General features: G+C 46.3%; 1 protein-coding gene across 2 annotated transcripts in view; it reads right to left on the reverse strand.

The window, feature by feature from the left end:
• Window positions 1-17,915, reverse strand: part of LOC121580084 (RIMS-binding protein 2) — a 93,464-nt gene that overhangs the window by 49,213 nt on the left and 26,336 nt on the right. For both annotated transcript variants that reach the window (XM_045224226.1, XM_045224227.1), the window contains 2 exons: window positions 12,563-12,737; window positions 8,113-8,318 (listed from right to left, as the gene is read on the reverse strand). In XM_045224226.1, the coding sequence (XP_045080161.1) occupies window positions 8,113-8,318; window positions 12,563-12,737 (381 nt within the window). The remainder of the gene's footprint in view (window positions 1-8,112; window positions 8,319-12,562; window positions 12,738-17,915) is intronic.

Here is a 17,915-nt window from a genome sequence, read left to right on the forward strand (position 1 = left end):
AGATACCCACTACAGAGAGACTGGATGAGAAGGAGGATAGATACCCACTACAGAGAGACTGGATGAGAGGGAGGATGCCCACTACAGAGAGAATGGATGAAAAGGAGGATAGATACCCACTACAGAGAGACTGGATGAGAAGGAGGATAGATACCCACTACAGAGAGACTGGATGAGAGGGAGGATACCCACTACAGAGAGACTGGATGAAAAGGAGGATATATACCCACTACAGAGAGACTGGATGAGAGGGAGGATAGACACTACAGAGAGACTGGATGAGAAGGAGGATAGATACCCACTACAGAGAGACTGGATGAGAGGGAGGATAGATACCCACTACAGAGAGACTGGATGAAAAGGAGGATAGATACCCACTACAGAGAGAGACTAGATGAAAAGGAGGATAGATACCCACTACAGAGAGACTGGATGAGAGGGAGGATAGATACCCACTACAGAGAGACTGGATGAGAAGGAGTATAGATACCCACTACAGAGAGACTGGATGAGGAGGATAGATACCCACTACAGAGAGACTGGATGAGAGGGAGGATAGATACCCACTATGGAGAGACTGGATGAGAGGGAGGATACCCACTACAGAGAGACTGGATGAGAGGGAGGATACCCACTACAGAGAGACTGGATGAGAGGGAGGATAGATACCCACTACAGAGAGACTGGATGAGAAGGAGGATAGATACCCACTACAGAGAGACTGGATGAGAGGGAGGATAGACACTACAGAGAGACTGGATGAGAGGGAGGATAGATACTACAGAGAGACTGGATGAGAAGGAGGATAGATACTACAGAGACTCTGGGTGAGAAGGAGGATAGATACCCACTACAGAGAGACTGGATGAGAGGGAGGATAGATACCCACTACAGAGAGACTGGATGAGAAGGAGGATAGATACCCACTACAGAGAGACTGGATGAGAGGGAGGATAGACACTACAGAGAGACTGGATAAGAAGGAGGATAGACACTACAGAGAGACTGGATGAGAGGGAGGATAGATACGACAGAGAGACTGGATGAGAAGGAGGATAGATACCCACTACAGAGAGACTGGATGAGAAGGAGGATAGATACCCACTACAGAGAGACTGGATGAGAAGGAGGATAGATACTACAGAGAGACTGGATGAGAAGGAGGATAGATACCCACTACAGAGAGACTGGATGAGAGGGAGGATAGATACCCACTACAGAGAGACTGGATGAGAAGGAGGATATATACCCACTACAGAGAGACTGGATGAGAGGGAGGATAGATACCCACTACAGAGAGACTGGATGAGAGGGAGGATAGATACCCACTACAGAGAGACTGGATGAGAGGGAGGATAGATACCCACTACCGAGAGACTGGATGAGAGGGAGGATAGACACTACAGAGAGACTGGATGAGAGGGAGGATAGACACTACAGAGAGACTGGATGAGGAGGATAGACACTACAGAGAGACTGGATGAGAAGGAGGATAGACACGACAGAGAGACTGGATGAGAAGGAGGATAGATACTACAGAGAGACTGGATGAGAAGGAGGATAGATACCCACTACAGAGAGACTGGATGAGAGGGAGGATAGACACGACAGAGAGACTGGATGAGAAGGAGGATAGATACTACAGAGAGACTGGATGAGAAGGAGGATAGATACCCACCACAGAGAGACTGGATGAGAAGGAGGATAGATACTACAGAGAGACTGGATGAGAAGGAGGATAGATACCCACTACAGAGAGACTGGATGAGAAGGAGGATAGATACCCACTACAGAGAGACTGGATGAGAGGGAGGATAGATACCCACTACAGAGAGACTGGATGAAAAGGAGGATAGATACCCACTACAGAGAGACTGGATGAAAAGGAGGATAGATACCCACTACAGAGAGACTGGATGAGAGGGAGGATAGATACCCACTACAGAGAGACTGGATGAGAAGGAGTATAGATACCCACTACAGAGAGACTGGATGAGGAGTATAGATACCCACTATGGAGAGACTGGATGAGAGGGAGGATAGATACCCACTATGGAGAGACTGGATGAGAGGGAGGATACCCACTACAGAGAGACTGGATGAGAGGGAGGATACCCACTACAGAGAGACTGGATGAGAGGGAGGATAGATACCCACTACAGAGAGACTGGATGAGAAGGAGGATAGATACCCACTACAGAGAGACTGGATGAGAGGGAGGATAGACACTACAGAGAGACTGGATGAGAGGGAGGATAGATACTACAGAGAGACTGGATGAGAAGGAGGATATATACTACAGAGAGACTGGGTGAGAAGGAGGATAGATACCCACTACAGAGAGACTGGATGAGAGGGAGGATAGATACCCACTACAGAGAGACTGGATGAGAAGGAGGATAGATACCCACTACAGAGAGACTGGATGAGAGGGAGGATAGACACTACAGAGAGACTGGATGAGAAGGAGGATAGACACTACAGAGAGACTGGATGAGAGGGAGGATAGATACGACAGAGAGACTGGATGAGAAGGAGGATAGATACCCACTACAGAGAGACTGGATGAGAAGGAGGATAGATACCCACTACAGAGAGACTGGATGAGAAGGAGGATAGATACTACAGAGAGACTGGATGAGAAGGAGGATAGATACCCACTACAGAGAGACTGGATGAGAGGGAGGATAGATACCCACTACAGAGAGACTGGATGAGAAGGAGGATATATACCCACTACAGAGAGACTGGATGAGAGGGAGGATAGATACCCACTACAGAGAGACTGGATGAGAGGGAGGATAGATACCCACTACAGAGAGACTGGATGAGAGGGAGGATAGATACCCACTACCGAGAGACTGGATGAGAGGGAGGATAGACACTACAGAGAGACTGGATGAGAGGGAGGATAGACACTACAGAGAGACTGGATGAGGAGGATAGACACTACAGAGAGACTGGATGAGAAGGAGGATAGACACGACAGAGAGACTGGATGAGAAGGAGGATAGATACTACAGAGAGACTGGATGAGAAGGAGGATAGATACCCACTACAGAGAGACTGGATGAGAGGGAGGATAGACACGACAGAGAGACTGGATGAGAAGGAGGATAGATACTACAGAGAGACTGGATGAGAAGGAGGATAGATACCCACTACAGAGAGACTGGATGAGAAGGAGGATAGATACCCACTACAGAGAGACTGGATGAGAAGGAGGATAGATACCCACTACAGAGAGACTGGATGAGAAGGAGGATAGATACCCACTACAGAGAGACTGGATGAGAGGGAGGATAGATACCCACTACAGAGAGACTGGATGAGAAGGAGGATAGACACTACAGAGAGACTGGATGAGAAGGAGGATAGATACTACAGAGAGACTGGATGAGAGGGAGGATAGATACCCACTACAGAGAGATTGGATGAGAGGGAGGATAGATACTACAGAGAGACTGGATGAGAAGGAGGATAGATACTACAGAGAGACTGGATGAGAGGGAGGATAGACACCCACTACAGAGAGACTGGATGAGAGGGAGGATAGACACTACAGAGAGACTGGATGAGAGGGAGGATAGATACCCACTACAGAGAGACTGGATGAGAGGGAGGATAGATACCCACTACAGAGAAACTGGATGAGAGGGAGGATAGATACCCACTACAGAGAGACTGGATGAGAGGGAGGATAGATACCCACTACAGAGAGACTGGATGAGAAGGAGGATAGATACCCACTACAGAGAGACTGGATGAGGAGGATAGACACTACAGAGAGACTGGATGAGAGGGAGGATAGATACCCACTACAGAGAGACTGGATGAGAGGGAGGATAGACACTACAGAGAGACTGGATGAGAAGGAGGCTAGATACCCACTACAGAGAGACTGGATGAGGAGGATAGATACCCACTACAGAGAGACTGGATGAGAGGGAGGATAGATACCCACTATGGAGAGACTGGATGAGAGGGAGGATAGACACTACAGAGAGACTGGATGAGAGGGAGGATAGACACTACAGAGAGACTGGATGAGAAGGAGGATAGATACCCACTACAGAGAGACTGGATGAGAAGGAGGATAGATACCCACTACAGAGAGACTGGATGAGGAGGATAGACACTACAGAGAGACTGGATGAGAAGGAGGATAGATACCCACTACAGAGAGACTGGATGAGAAGGAGGATAGATACTACAGAGAGACTGGATGAGAGGGAGGATAGATACCCACTACAGAGAGACTGGATGAGAGGGAGGATAGATACCCACTACAGAGAGACTGGATGAGAGGGAGGATAGATACCCACTACAGAGAGACTGGATGAGAGGGAGGATAGATACCCACTACAGAGAGACTGGATGAGAGGGAGGATAGATACCCACTACAGAGAGACTGGATGAGAGGGAGGATACCCACTACAGAGAGACTGGATGAGAGGGAGGATAGATACCCACTACAGAGAGACTGGATGAGAGGGAGGATAGATACCCACTACAGAGAGACTGGATGAGGAGGATAGACACTACAGAGAGACTGGATGAGAAGGTACACATTCCCATGACTGTAGTCGCTTTGTAACGAGGATAGATACCCACTACAGAGAGACTGGATGAGAAGGAGGATAGATACTACAGAGAGACTGGATGAGAGGGAGGATAGATACCCACTACAGAGAGACTGGATGAGAAGGAGGATAGATACCCACTACAGAGAGACTGGATGAGAAGGAGGATAGATACCCACTACAAAGAGACTGGATGAGAGGGAGGATACCCACTACAGAGAGACTGGATGAGAGGGAGGATAGATACCCACTACAGAGAGACTGGATGAGAGGGAGGATAGATACCCACTACAGAGAGACTGGATGAGGAGGATAGACACTACAGAGAGACTGGATGAGAAGGAGGATAGATACCCACTACAGAGAGACTGGATGAGAAGGAGGATAGATACTACAGAGAGACTGGATGAGAGGGAGGATAGATACCCACTACACAGAGACTGGATGAGAAGGAGGATAGATACCCACTACAGAGAGACTGGATGAGAGGGAGGATAGATACCCACTACAGAGAGACTGGATGAGAAGGAGGATAGATACCCACTACAAAGAGACTGGATGAGAGGGAGGATACCCACTACAGAGAGACTGGATGTGCTACACTATAGTGCCATGTGAGAGAGACAGAAAAAAGTTAATGCACAAAGCTGGAAACTGAATGAGAGAAGACTTAGATCAGCCAACCTCAACAATGTCCTATTCTGTCCTTTTTGTTTTTTTTAAATACTTTTTTTGTACTTTTACCCCTTTTTCTTCCCAATTGGTAGTTATAGTCTTGTCGCATCGCTGCATCTCCCCTACGGACTCGGGACAGGTGAAGGTCGAGAGCCATGTGTCCTCCGAAACACGACCCTGCCAAGCCGCACTGCTTCTTGACACACTGCTTGCTTAACCCGGAAGCAAGCCGCACCAATGCGTCGGAGGAAACACCGTCCAGCTGGCGACTGAGGGTCAGCTTGCAGGCGCCCGGCCCGCCACAAGGAGTCACTAGAGCGTGATGGGACAAGGAAATCCCGGCCGGCCAAACCCTGTTATCTCTAACACTGATAGCAGACAGACCCCCGAACGTCAACTAGGTCCTATTCTGTTATCTCTAACACTGTATGTGCTGTATTTGCCATTGTTTATTTCATCCTTAGCTAGGACAGTCAGTGCCATGAGAGAGAGAGAAAAAGGCTAATGACGTTTTTTTTAATTCATGAAGTCTGACATGCAAATCCATAGGAATGATAATGCCATTTAGAGGAGACAATCCATGAGTGGTTTGATCTTGAGGACTTGAGGAAGATTTGAGCCCAATTGATTGAAAATAGCTTAGCAATTATTCTCATGACTAAAGATGTCAGTGGCATGTCTAATATAATTTTTATTTAAATTAAAATATTTTTGTGCGAGTGTTGCAAATGATAGTCTACGCTAATTTCTTTAGCTACTGTACGGGAGTTAAACCAAAACCAAAACACTGAGTCAGTCTGAAATGGCCATATAGTCATGCCCTTGGTAAGACTACTGGACTACTACACATGATTCCAGGTCACGATTTGAAGTTAAACTGGAAACTCTCCATATGAAATAAGTAGTGATTCTCCCTAGTGAGTAGTGATTCTCCCCTAGTGAGTAGTGACTCTCCCTAGTGAGTAGTGATTCTCCCCTATTGAGTAGTGATTCTCCCCTAGTGAGTAGTGATTATCCCCTAGTGAGTAGTGATTCTCCCCTAGTGAGTAGTGATTCTCCCTAGTGAGTAGTGATTCTCCCTAGTGAGTAGTGATTCTCCCTAGTGAGTAGTGATTCTCCCCTAGTGAGTAGTGATTCTCCCCTAGTGAGTAGTGATTCTCCCCTAGTGAGTAGTGATTCTCCCTAGTGAGTAGTGATTCTCCCTAGTGAGTAGTGATTCTCCCCTAGTGAGTAGTGATTCTCCCCAGTGAGTAGTGATTCTCCCCTAGTGAGTAGTGATTCTCCCTAGTGAGTAGTGATTCTCCCCTAGTGAGTAGTGATTCTCCCTAGTGAGTAGTGATTCTCCCTAGTGAGTAGTGATTCTCCCTAGTGAGTAGTGATTCTCCCCTAGTGAGTAGTGATTCTCCCCTAGTGAGTAGTGATTCTCCCCTAGTGAGTAGTGATTCTCCCTAGTGAGTAGTGATTCTCCCCTAGTGAGTAGTGATTCTCCCCTAGTGAGTAGTGATTCTCCCTAGTGAGTAGTGATTCTCCCCTAGTGAGTAGTGATTCTCCCCTAGTGAGTAGTGATTCTCCCCTAGGGAGTAGTGATTCTCCCCTATTGAGTAGTGATTCTCCCCTAGTGAGTAGTGATTCTCCCCTATTGAGTAGTGATTCTCCCCTAGTGAGTAGTGATTCTCCCCTAGTGAGTAGTGATTCTCCCCTAGTGAGTAGTGATTCTCCCCTAGTGAGTAGTGATTCTCCCTAGTGAGTAGTGATTCTCCCTAGTGAGTAGTGATTCTCCCCTAGTGAGTAGTGATTCTCCCCTAGTGAGTAGTGATTCTCCCTAGTGAGTAGTGATTCTCCCTAGTGAGTAGTGATTCTCCCCTAGTGAGTAGTGATTCTCCCCTAGTGAGTAGTGATTCTCCCTAGTGAGTAGTGATTCTCCCTAGTGAGTAGTGATTCTCCCTAGTGAGTAGTGATTCTCCCTAGTGAGTAGTGATTCTCCCTAGTGAGTAGTGATTCTCCCCTAGTGAGTAGTGATTCTCCCCTATTGAGTAGTGATTCTCGCCTAGTGAGTAGTGATTCTCCCCTAGTGAGTAGTGATTCTCCCCTAGTGAGTAGTGATTCTCCCTAGTGAGTAGTGATTCTCCCTAGTGAGTAGTGATTCTCCCTAGTGAGTAGTGATTCTCCCTAGTGAGTAGTGATTCTCCCCTAGTGAGTAGTGATTCTCCCCTAGTGAGTAGTGATTCTCCCCTAGTGAGTAGTGATTCTCCCTAGTGAGTAGTGATTCTCCCTAGTGAGTAGTGATTCTCCCTAGTGAGTAGTGATTCTCCCCTAGTGAGTAGTGATTCTCCCTAGTGAGTAGTGATTCTCCCCTAGTGAGTAGTGATTCTCCCCTAGTGAGTAGTGATTCTCCCCTAGTGAGTAGTGATTCTCCCCTAGTGAGTAGTGATTCTCCCCTAGTGAGTAGTGATTCTCCCCTAGTGAGTAGTGATTCTCCCCTAGTGAGTAGTGATTCTCCCCTAGTGAGTAGTGATTCTCCCTAGTGAGTAGTGATTCTCCCTAGTGAGTAGTGATTCTCCCTAGTGAGTAGTGATTCTCCCCTAGTGAGTAGTGATTCTCCCCTAGTGAGTAGTGATTCTCCCCTAGTGAGTAGGGATTCTCCCTAGTGAGTAGTGATTCTCCCCTAGTGAGTAGTGATTCTCCCCTAGTGAGTAGTGATTCTCCCTAGTGAGTAGTGATTCTCCCTAGTGAGTAGTGATTCTCCCTAGTGAGTAGTGATTCTCCCTAGTGAGTAGTGATTCTCCCTAGTGAGTAGTGATTCTCCCCTAGTGAGTAGTGATTGAATGATGTGAAACAGTGCTGGTGGTCTCACCTCGTGTGGCGTGGGGCTGGTCCTGCGTGGGCTGTGGTGTGACTCGGCTGATTTGGGGGAGAGGTGGGTGGTGTCAGAGGCAGACTTGGGGGTGCTGGAGGACTTGGTCAGGCTGATGGTGGGCAGCTCACGGTGCTTGGTGGTGGGGGAGCGCGTGAGACCCGCAGCGTGAGGGGTGGCCCCCATCCGGAGAGTTGCTGCCACATCTAGGAGGAGGAAGACACTTCATGAGCAAACATACACCTCTTCTGGTTTTTCACGTTTATTAGGTAGGACGGTGACAGAGTGAGAGGAAAGGTAGGGTGAGAGAGCGTGCTAGAAGAGCAGTGGGTTGGATCGGAACCCATGCGAGCAGCAGCACATGTGTTCTGGAGGCAGTGGCCTAGACCGCTGGTCACACCAGGCCACAAATATTCCCATCTAACCCCAGTCTCCTGTTTGTAGTTAGCTAGATGGTTGGTGTGCGGTTGGTGCGCAGGCTGCTAGGTGACCAGTAGGATGTGAAGGTGGTGAAGGCAGGCGGGCCTAGGTCATCCCTGGCTGATTAAACAGTGGAGTAAAACCCTCCCGTCTCCATCTGTCTCTGTGCTTCGAGGTCACAACCCCCAAGCACAGCACCGTCCATGGCACATCCAATGATTTATATATACACTACGTGACTGATAGGGGGCGCTGTGTTGAAGCCACTGCGCCTCCATCTTGGCTCTCCCCCGCCGTTATAACAAATATTTTGTAAGCTACAGAAATGCATTTATTCCACGTTTATTCTATTACAGACACCTTAGTGCATACTTTAAAATGTATTATGTGAGCTAAACATTTTTTAAAAAAGGACTAAAATATATACAAACATTTTCCTTCAAATATAATTTTTGGAGATTATTAATGTTACTGTCCCCACTACAACAACAACAAAATACTTAAATAGATGTAATTTTTGTCCTTGAAACATTTAATTGAAATACTGTAGATTCCCATTCATTCCTATGGAGGACTGCTGCTACTGGGGAGTGCCAATATGGCCGACCGGTGGCTTCAAAGCCTCTCAATGGCCAATACATAGCATCAGCAATGCAGGGTTTATATACAGTGCATTTGGAAAGTATTCAGACCCCTTCACTTATTCCACATTTGTTACGTTACAGCCTTATTCTAAAATTGATTAAATCAATAAAAATCCTCAATCTACACACAATACCCCATAATTACAAAGCGAAAACAGCATTTTAGAAATGTTTGCAAATTGTTTCTACAACTTGATTGGAGTCCACCTGTGGTAAATTCAATTGATTGGACATGATTTGGAAAGCAACACACCTGTCTATATAAGGTCCCACAGTTGACAGTGCATGTCAGAGCAAAAACCAAGCCATGAGGTCGAAGGAATTGTCCGTAGAGCTCCGAGACAGGATTGTGTTGAGGAACAGATCTGGGGAAGGGTACCAAAACATTTCTGCAGCATTGAAGGTCCCCAAGAACACAGTGGCCTCCATCATTCTTCAATGGAAGAAGTTTGGAACTACCAAGAGCTGGCCGCCCAGCCAAACTGAGCAATCGGGGAAGAAGGGCCTTGGTCAGGGAAGTGACCAAGAACCCGATGGTCATTCTGACAGAGCTCCAGAGTTCCTCTGTGGAGATGGGAGAACCTTCCAGAAGGACAACCATCGCTGCAGCACTCCACCAATCAGGCCTTCATGTTAGTGGCCAGACAGAAGCCACTCCTCAGTAAAAGGCACATGACAGCCCGCTTAGAGTTTGGCAAAAGGCACCTAAAGGACTCTCAGACCGTGAGAAAAAGATTCTCTGGTCTGATGAAACCAAGATTGAACTCTTTGGCCTGAATGCCAAGTGTCACGTCTGGAGGAAACCTGGCTCCATCCCTACGTGAAGCATGGTGGTGTCAGCATCATGCTGTGGGGGATGTTTTTCAGCGGCAGGGACTGGTAGACTAGTCAGGATCAAGGGAAAGATGAACGGAGCAAAGTACAGAGAGATCCTTGATGAAAACCTGCTCCAGAGCGCTCAGGACCTCAGACTGGGGTGAAGGTTTACCTTCCAACAGGACAACGACCCTAAGCACACAGCCAAGACATCGCAGGTTTGGCTTCGGGACAAGTCTCTGAATGTCCTTGAGTGGCCCAGCCAGAGCCCGGACTTAAACACGATCAAACTTCTCTGGAGAGACCTGAAAATAGCTGTGCAGCGACGCTCCCCATCCAACCTGACAGAGCTTGAGAGGATCTGCAGAGAAGAATGGGAGAAACTCCCCAAATACAGGTGTGCCAAGCTTGTAGCGTCATACCCAAGAAGACTCGAGGCTGTAATCACTGTCAAAGGTGCTTCAACAAAGTACTGAGTAAAGGGTCTGAATACTTATGTAAATGTGATATTTCAGTTTTTGATTTTTTTTATACATTTACAAAAATGTCTAAAAACCTGTTTTTGCTTTGTCATTATGGGGTATTGTGTGTAGATTTATGAGGGGGAAAAACGATTTAATCAATGTTAGAATAAGGCTGTAATGTAACAAAATGCAGAAAAAGTCAAGGGGTCTGAATACTTTCCGAATGCACTGTAGAAGAGCATTAATCAGTTCAATTAGACATTGAACTTGAACCCTGTAAGAATCCCGGATCTAGCTGTCGGACAGTTTCTTTGTATAGAGATGCAGCGTAACTACATAACATTTCATGTCTCCTCGTGTTGGGGAATTGGGAAACACTGTACTACGGTGTAGGTAGAATGTGATAGCCTGCCTATAACCAGCCTCAGTAGGCCTATAACTCCATTCCTATTCTATTCAGAGTTTAGAGAAATTAATCAAATTGGAAATGAGCTATTATCAGGTTGGTTAATGAGATGCATGTATGTTGAATTTGGAAAAAAGCCATCCGCACTCGGCCCCGCCCCACCTACTGTCAGGAGCCGGTACCGATGGCTGTGGCATATTGTATACTTTTTACTAAACGCTACGTGCTAAATAGTATGTGACGATGAGTAAAGTATGCTGTTTAAGTATGTAGAGTAAAGTATGCTGTTTAAGTATGTAGTACCCTAGTATGGGTATTCGGACTGTGATTTTGTGGGTCGTTAGAATGGAACTAACAGCGACTTCAGGTACCAGACAAGACCAGGACAGGGGGTGACAGTGCTCACCAGGACAGGGGGTGACAGTGCTCACCAGGACAGGGGGTGACAGTGCTCACCAGGACAGGGGGTGACAGTGCTCACCAGGACAGGGGGTGACAGTGCTCACCAGGACAGGGGGTGACAGTGCTCACGGTAGCAGTAACAGGGGGTGACAGTGCTCACGGTAGCAGTAACAGGGACAGTCAATGAGCCAACAATACCAGTACACGGTAGAAAGGGGTCACAGGGGAGAGTATCTCTCTCCTCCAGACTCCAGAAGGCCACATCACCCAGAGAGTTCATATCATCCCATGGGCCACCTTGATCTAAAACACTAACAGCACAGCTACTGCGCATGGATGGATGGATGGATGGATGGATGGATGGATGGATGGATGGATGGATGGATGGATGGATGGATGGATGGATGGATGGATGGATGGATGGATATATGGATGGATGGATGGATGGATGGATGGATGGATGGATATATGTATGTATGGATGGATGGATGGATATGTAGATGGATGGATGGATGGATGGATGGATGGATGGATGGATGGATGGATGGATGGATATGTAGATGGATATATGGATGGATGGATGGATGGATGGATGGATGGATGGATGGATGGATGGATGGATATGTAGATGGATGGATGGATGGATGGATGGATATGTAGATGGATGGATGGATGGATGGATGGATGGATGGATGGATGGATGGATGGATGGATGGATGGATATATGATGGATACAGCAGGGACTTTAAGGGATACTTTAAAGCCAGCTGTGGCCAGGATTACAAAATATAATGTCCTCATACGGGTCTGCATCAAAGTGAACGCATCAAGTGGAATCCCTTTCAAACTCAATCATGGCCATTTAAGATGTAATACAATCCTAGCTACATGGAGCTCCACAGTTGGAACAAACACGTTAGTTTAGCAATCTTCAAGTGTAAAATTAATATTGGTACAAACTATAGACCATATGGGTAAGCTGTGTCTGAGGGAGATTCGGTAGTAGTATTTCAAAGGAGCCCAACAGGGTATACAAAGGCCATATGAAGATATACATTTATTGGGATGGGAAGAGTATTTCATAAGGGGAATATGAGTGAGTATGAGGAATGTATTAGTGTAATTACGGTAATATGATATGGTTATAATAGTTGTGGTGATATCATGGGAATAACAGTTGCCCATTGGCGTGTAATAGTGTAATTATGGTAATAATAGTTATGGCGATATCACAGGAATAACAATTGCCCATTGGCGTGTAATAGTGTCATGACAGTAATAGTGGTTGCTATGGTTACCTCCAGGGGGGCCCACCCCGTTGGTCAGATGGGAGAGGGCGGGGTTAGTGAGGATGGCGGAGCCAGACAGGTCCAGTTTGCCGGCGTGCAGTCTGAAGGCCTCCAGCTCATGGCTGAGAAGGCCAAACTGTTCACTCTGGCTGCGACACTTATCTTCCAACTCCCGCACCTTAGACTGAAGAGCACAGAGACAGAGACAGAGACAGAGACAGAGAGACAGAGAGAGAGAGAGAGAGAGAGAGAGAGAGAGAGAGAGAGAGAAGAGAGAGACAGAGAGAGAGACAGAGAGAGAGAGAGAGAGAGAGAGAGACAGAGAGAGAGAGAGAGAGAGAGAACAGAGAGAGAGAGAGAGAGAGAGAGAGAGAGAGAGAGAGAGAGAGAGAGAGAGTAGAGAGAGAGAGAGAGAGAGAGAGAGAGAGAGAGAGAGAGAGAGAGAGAGTGTGAGATAGATAGATAAGAGGTTGACACACACACGCTGAGCGTTTAGTTTCAGCTCTGAGGCTAATGAAAGATCATAGGCTAATGTATTTGTGTGGTGGCCTACTTTGACAATTTCAAAATGATATTACTAGAATCTCAACTTCAACAAGTTAACTTGTTTATTATAACCAGGGGTTGGAACCAAAATTATTTGAACAGAACCATTATTTTTTTCTTTCCGTTCCACTGTTCCGACCAGCAAGTTTTTAAACCTCTAAAAACATATTTTATTTTACATTTAGCTTGACATTGAATTACTTCACCAATCTCCCTATCTTCTGAATCACGCTTGTAATGTCAGTAGGCTACAGATATGCTTCGGAGGGGGAGGGGCTACAGCTATGCTTCGGAGGGGGAGGGGCTACAGCTATGCTTCGGAGGGGGAGGGTCAGGTAACCTACACGCACACACACTGGTAAAGATGTTCAGCTGGCAGGCAGACACTGGAAGAAGATTCGGATTGACAGAGGAAGGGTTTTGCATAGGTCCTATATAAAAAAAAAATGTGTGGACTGAAGAAAAATGCCCGGAACGTTAAAAAATGTTATTAACCGGTTCCCATGCTTTTAATATAACGGTTCTGTTTTGGAACAGTATAGATCACTTTCGTTCCGGTTCTGATTCGGTCTTTGAAAATGTTTGTTATTTTCCGGAACCAGTTCCAACCCCTGATTATAACATGCACAAACACTCACTTACAATTACAATCATTTTTTGATAAAATTAAAAGACAAAAAAGGCGGGAAAAGGAGGGTGAGTAACAGGTTTCAAGGCCTTAGTAGGAGGTGTTGGCTTTATGGGTAAGGTGACAAACAGAATCTGAAGCGTAGCTAGTGTAGTTTGCAGTGAGTTGCATTGCATGTCCTCCAACACACAGTTGTGCAGCGCTCACAGTCACTCTAGCAAAGCCACTACAGAGACACAGCTGAGTCAGAACACAGGGTTTACAGAACGCTCTACAGGGTTTACAGAATGCTCTACAGGGTTTACAGAACGCTCTACAAGGTTTACAGAACGCTCTACAGGGTTTACAGAATGCTCTACAGGGTTTACAGAATGCTCTACAGGGTTTACAGAATGCTCTACAGGGTTTACAGAATGCTCTACAGGGTTTACAGAACGCTCTACAAGGTTTACAGAATGCTCTACAGGGTTTACAGAACGCTCTACAGGGTTTACAGAACGCTCTACAGGGTTTACAGAACGCTCTACAAGGTTTACAGAACGCTCTACAGGGTTTACAGAACGCTCTACAGGGTTTACAGAACGCTCTACAGGGTTTACAGAACGCTCTACAGGGTTTACAGAACGCTCTACAGGGTTTACAGAACGCTCTACAGGGTTTACAGAACGCTCTACAAGGTTTACAAAACGCTCTACAGGGTTTACAGAATGCTCTACAGGGTTTACAGAATGCTCTACAGGGTTTACAGAACGCTCTACAATGTTTACAGAACGCTCTACAGGGTTTACAGAACGCTCTACAGGGTTTACAGAACGCTCTACAGGGTTTACAGAACGATCTACAGGGTTTACAGAACGCTCTACGGGGTTTACAGAACGCTCTACAAGGTTTACAGAACGCTCTACAGGGTTTACAGAACGCTCTACAGGGTTTACAGAATGCTCTACAGGATTTACAGAACGCTCTACAGGGTTTACAGAACGCTCTACAGGGTTTACAGAACGCTCTACAAGGTTTACAGAATGCTCTACATGGTTTACAGAACGCTCTACAAGGTTTACAGAATGCTCTACAGGGTTTACAGAACGATCTACAGGGTTTACAGAACGCTCCAGCAGAACGCTCTACAGGGTTTACAGAACGCTCTACAGGGTTTACAGAACGCTCTACAGGGTTTACAGAACGCTCTACAGGGTTTACAGAACGCTCTACAGGGTTTACAGAACGCTCTACAAGGTTTACAGAACGCTCTACAGGGTTTACAGAACGCTCTACAGGGTTTACAGAACGCTCTACAGGGTTTACAGAACGCTCTACAAGGTTTACAGAACGCTCTACAGGGTTTACAGAACGCTCTACAAGGTTTACAGAACGCTCTACAGGGTTTACAGAACGATCTACAGGGTTTACAGAACGCTCTACAGGGTTTACAGAACGCTCTACAAGGTTTACAGAACACTCTACAGGGTTTACAGAACGCTCTACAGGGTTTACAGAACGCTCTACAGGGTTTACAGAACGCTCTACCGGGTTTACAGAACGCTCTACAGGGTTTACAGAACGCTCTACAGGGTTTACAGAACGCTCTACAGGGTTTACAGAACGCTCTACAGGGTTTACAGAACGCTCTACAGGGTTTACAGAACGCTCTACAAGGTTTACAGAACGATCTACAGGGTTTACAGAATGCTCTACAGGGTTTACAGAATGCTCTACAAGGTTTACAGAACGCTCTACAGGGTTTACAAAACACTCTACAAGGTTTATAGAACGCTCTACAGGGTTTACAGAACGCTCTACAGGGTTTACAGAACGCTCTACAGGGTTTACAGAACGCTCTACAGGGTTTGCAGAACGCTCTACAAGGTTTACAGAACACCCTACAGGGTTTAGTGTTTAGCGTCAGCCCCCAGTGAGTTTCTATAGGTGGCTGGTTTCGCTTCCGGTTGTGGTGGGTGTTTCCTGGTACTGATGTGACAGGGGCCCGCAGCTACACGAAACACAGACACAAGCGCAAGCACTGACACACACACACACCTGTCTGAACACAGCTTCCTGTCAAACCTCACCTACAACACCAAGCAAAGCGTGTACCAAATGTCTGCTAGAACTCTAACATGAACCAAGTCAAAGGGGGACAGATAGCAAGTAGATCCAACTAACTGATTACACAGAATGCAAATAGGCTTCACATTCTCGTACGAGATTTGCTGACTATGGGATCACTGTACTACAGTATAGTTACTATAGCTACTCCCTCTGACAGGAAATCAAGCTCCTAAAACTGAGACTGGATTAAAATACTTTGAGAGAAGAGAAAGACAGGGAGAGAGAGAGGAGAGAGGGAGAGATAGAGAGGAGAGAGGGAGCGATAGACAGGAGAGAGGGAGATATAGAGAGGGAGAGATAGAGAGAAGGAGAGAGAGAGAGGAGAGAGGGAGATATAGAGAGGAGAGAGGGAGAGATAGAGAGAGGGAGAGAGGGAGAGATAGAGAGAGGGAGAGATAGAGAGGAGAGAGGGAGAGAGAGTGAGGGAAAAAAGTATTTGATCCCCTGCTGATTTTGTACGTTTGCCCACTGACAAATACATGATCAGTCTATAATTTTAATGGTAGGTTTATATGAACAGTGAGAGACAGAATAACAACAAAAAAATTCAGAAAAATGCATGTCAAAAATGCTATAAATTGATTTGCATTTTAATGAGGGAAATAAGTATTTGACCCCTCTGCAAAACATGACTTAGTACTTGGTGGCAAAACCCTTGTTGGCCATCACAGAGGTCAGACGTTTCTTGTAGTTGGCCACCAGGTTTGCACACATCTCAGGAGGGATTTTGTCCCACTCCTCTTTGCAGATCTTCTCCAAGTCATTAAGGTTTCGAGGCTGACGTTTGGCAACTCGAACTTTCAGCTCCCTCCACAGATTTTCTATGGGATTAAGGTCTGGAGACTGGCTAGGCCACTCCAGGACCTTAATGTGCCTCTTCTTGAGCCACTCCTTTGTTGCCTTGGCCGTGTGTTTTGGGTAATTGTCATGCTGGAATACCCATCCACGACCCATTTTCAATGCCCTGGCTGAGGGAAGGAGGTTCTCACCCAAGATTTGACGGTACATGGCCCCGTCCATCGTCCCTTTGATGCGGTTAAGTTGTCCTGTTCCCTTAGCAGAAAACCCCCCCCAAAGCATTATGTTTCCACCTCCATGTTTGACGGTGGGGATGGTGTTCTTGGGGTCATAGGCAGCATTTCTCCTCCTCCAAACACGGCGAGTTGAGTTGATGCCAAAGAGCTCCATTTTGGTCTCATCTGACCACAACACTTTCACCTCTGAATCATTCAGATGTTCATTGGCAAACTTCAGACGGCCCTGTATATGTGCTTTCTTGAGCAGGGGGACCTTGCGCGCGCTGCAGGATTTCAGTCCTTCACGGCGTAGTGTGTTACCAATTGTTTTCTTGGTGACTATGGTCCCAGCTGCCTTGAGATCATTGACAAGATCCTCCCGTGTAGTTTTGATTCCTCACCGTTCTCATGATCATTGCAACTCCACGAGGTGAGATCTTGCATGGAGCCCCAGGCCGAGGGAGATTGACAGTTCTTTTGTGTTTCTTATATTTGAGAATAATCGCACCAACTGTTGTCACCTTCTCACCAAGCTGCTTGGCGATGGTCTTGTAGCCCATTCCAGCCTTGTGTAGGTCTACAATCTTGTCCCTGACATCCTTGGAGAGCTCTTTGGTCTTGGCCATGGTGGAGAGTTTGGAATCTGATTGATTGATTGCTTCTGTGGACAGGCGTCTTTTATACAGGTAACACGCTGAGATTAGGAGCACTCCCTTTAAGATTGTGCTCCTAATCTCAGCTCGTTACCTGTATAAAAGACACCTGGGAGCCAGAAATCTTTCTGATTGAGAGGGGGTCAAATACTTATTTCCGTCATTAAAATGCAAATCAATTTATAACATTTTTGACATGCGTTTTTCTGGATTTTGTTGTTGTTATTCTGTCTCTCACTGTTCAAATAAACCTACTATTAAAATTATAGACTGATCATTTCTTTGTCAGTGGGCAAACGTACAAAATCAGCAGGGGATCAAATACTTTTTTCCCTCACTGTATAGAGAGAGGGCGAGATAGAGAGAGGGAGAGAGAGAGGGGAGATTGAGAGGAGAGAGGGAGAGATAGA

Source organism: Coregonus clupeaformis, chromosome 13, assembly GCF_020615455.1.
Source record: "Coregonus clupeaformis isolate EN_2021a chromosome 13, ASM2061545v1, whole genome shotgun sequence".
Taxonomy (NCBI): domain Eukaryota; kingdom Metazoa; phylum Chordata; class Actinopteri; order Salmoniformes; family Salmonidae; genus Coregonus; species Coregonus clupeaformis.